We start from the raw sequence: 3,155 nt of genomic DNA on the forward strand, positions 1-3,155 counted from the left end.
CAAATATATATATTTCTAAAAAAAAAAAAAATAACAGAAAAAAGTTTTAAACAATTCATATTTAATTTTTTTTTAAAAATAAAAAATAAAAAAAGAAACCATCCAGCATTGTTGTAAGCATATTCACCAAAATTTCGAACAAGTGCACAGAATGATTTTCCATAACGTTTATGGCAAACCTGATTAGATTTGGTAGCAACCTGAATAAAAAGAAAAAAAAACAACACTCATTCATTTTTTATGAATAATATTTGCTTCATTGTTGTGATTAAATTTAAAATATCAAAAAAAAAAAAGAATCAAAAAAATAAAAAATAAAATGATGAATATTTTACATCAAGACAGGCGCAAAAAATATCATCACAATATGTTCGTCCTCGTTGTTCATTATAGCAATTATCATGTTCAATACAACATTGATTAATTAATCCTAAAATTGACATTTAATTAGCAATATTTGACAAGCATTTTTAAAGTTTACAAATTAATGTATTAATTTTTTTTCTTTTCATCATATCTTATTTTAAAAATATTGGTATTTCTCAGAGAATAGGTAAAATGTTGAATTTTGAAAAAAGTTTGAACTTTTCATTGGAAATTATTTCATTAGAAAAAAAAGAAATAAACAATATGTATTACATAGCTGACTTTTTTTTTTTCAATTGCTAATTATTGTTTAATTGCAATAAAGATGACAAACTTTTTAGTCGTGGACAATTTCGATCAATTTTAGATTCACTGATAAATTTAGTTAAAAAATCAACACCACATTCCCATGTTACTACACCGTTATTTTTATCATTGTTATCAGCACTTGTGTTATCACCATCTTTAATATTTTCCACTGAAAAAGAAAAAAAAATCTATTATTAAATTTTTAGAATTTTATAAAAATGACAAGGATTAATTTATTTTATCAACAATTTGTTCCTTTTTTTGAATATTAATTATCATTAAAATTTTGTTATTAATTATTCAATTGCTACCAAAATATTGAAATTTAGAATCCATTTATTAAAGCAATACGATAACTTGAAAAGCCTATGAAGCTTATTTTTTTTTTTGGCAAAAAGAAGTTTACCTAAATGAAATTTTACTGTACAATAATATAAATGAGAAAGATGGGAGTTCATAATTTTTAAAATAAATGGATTGTTGGGTCATTGGTCATACGCACATGTAAATGTATATCTCGAAAGAAAATCAATGAAATATTTGATGACGTAATTAAATTTTCAAGAACTACTGCTAACCTGTTACATTTGATACAACTTCATCTTGATAAGAAACTGTAGTGGTCTGATACAATAGCATAGGGTCAAAGGGTGATTCAATACAAGAAACACAAATACCATGTGCTAGTATCATTGCAATAAATAGCCACATGTTCAACTGCAAAACTAAGTACTAATTATCTAATTAAAACTGTAAATTGTCTACTTGACAATTGTAATATAACAATTCAAAGTAAGTAGTTTAAAACTTGAAAACGAGAAATCAAGAATTCAATTTATACAATAATAATCATAAATGAAAAAGTTGCTTGGATCAACCAAAAAAAATAATAAAAAAAAGCGATTCAAAGTTGGTGCGATAAACAAATAACTTGAAATAACATTTTTAATGTTTTTCTACTGTCTTTATTCTAGTTTTATACAATATTTGTTGAAATCAAAAAAGAAGAAAAAACAAACAATTCTATTATATTTTAGTGGAAACAAAAAAAAAAAACAAATGAAAAATTAGTTGAAAAGCAAATGTATGTTAATCATTTTACTTGAATTGATTTTTTTTTTGATAAGATAATAGTATGTTTTTACTGAATAATCTAAATAGACTAATAATCTGACTAGGTTAAACTAAAATAATATGCAAAATAGGCATGAAATTAGGAGCAAGTAATTGAATTAAGTGCAAATTGTTGGCAATTAGCAATCCGTTTAACCGTATCCGGTTAACAATAGTAAAATCAATGAAGAATTTTGCATAAATTTGATTAATTAGATTCCGGTTTTGATTTGAATAATCGGAATGGGAAAGAAAAGTGGGATAGACAAAAAATGTAATAAAAAAACAAAAAAAAAAAAAATGGAAATGGATGAAAAAAATTATGCAATTAAATAATAGAATTAATAGTAGTAATTAATAATTTATATAATTGATTGGTTGATTGATTGCATTGATATCATACGGTGCTGATATAATTAGCTATCATAAGAGTTTTATTATCACTAAATTATCTTAACGGATTGCATGCAGAGCAATATGAAAATTTTTGCAAAACTAGACAGAAATATGGAAAAGAAAAAAGGTGAAATTGTATAAATTAATACATTAATAAATGTACGAATGAATGAATGAATATATGAATATAAATAAATAAATAAATAAATAAACAAGTAAATACATAAATAAGTAAATAAACGAATAAATACATAAGTAAATAAATAAACAAATGAATGAGTAAATAAATAACTTAGGAATGTAATGATTTATGAGAAAATAAATGAATGCAAACAAAGCACACAAATTAACTAATCTTGTTAATTTCATTTTTGCAAAAAAAAGAAGCTTGTTAATTTAATTTAATTCATTTAAATCAATAGAATTAAAATTGAAACGAAATATATGAAAATCATCCGACAATATCATTTTTATCAGCAAATTATATTTTATCGAATAATTTTTCATATCAATTTGTTAATTTTTTTAATATTATTTTTTTACGTATCAGTTATCATGAAATTCCAACAAATGATAACTGAGCTAATTAAGAACAGTAGATTGGGAAATTTTAATTAATCAGCACACAGATATTGGTTAATTAATTAAACATTTCCTGCTGAATTAATCAAATATTTCCTAATTATTGATCACGAAATTTTGTCAAATGATAATTGAGCTAATTAACAACAATAAATTGGGAAATTTTAGTTGATTAGCATTTAGATATTAGTTGAATAGTTAAATATTTCCTACTTCATTTGTATTATCTATTCTAATATTAAAATATTTCAATTCAGTGTTATCAGTAATCAAATTTTTATCAGGCATTAAATACCAAAAACAAAGATTAATTTCACAAGTATGCAAATTCACATAAATTTTAAAAATCAAAAAATATCTTCCGAGAAAAGGAATTTTTTTTTGTTTAA

At 22.6% G+C, this 3,155-nt stretch overlaps 1 protein-coding gene across 1 annotated transcript in view; it reads right to left on the reverse strand.

Annotated features, from left to right (window-relative positions):
- Positions 1 to 1,398, reverse strand: part of LOAG_13970 (hypothetical protein) — a 3,268-nt gene extending 1,870 nt beyond the window's left edge. Inside the window, exons 1-4 of the mRNA XM_020448746.1 lie at positions 1,254 to 1,398; positions 701 to 844; positions 336 to 430; positions 100 to 200 (exon numbers count right to left, since the gene is read on the reverse strand). Of these exons, the coding sequence (XP_020301133.1) occupies positions 100 to 200; positions 336 to 430; positions 701 to 844; positions 1,254 to 1,386 (473 nt within the window). The 5' untranslated portion in view covers positions 1,387 to 1,398. The remainder of the gene's footprint in view (positions 1 to 99; positions 201 to 335; positions 431 to 700; positions 845 to 1,253) is intronic.
- Between the last annotated feature and the right edge of the window lie 1,757 nt (positions 1,399 to 3,155).

This window comes from Loa loa (genome assembly GCF_000183805.2).
Source record: "Loa loa unplaced genomic scaffold supercont3.186, whole genome shotgun sequence".
Taxonomy (NCBI): Eukaryota; Metazoa; Nematoda; class Chromadorea; order Rhabditida; family Onchocercidae; genus Loa; species Loa loa.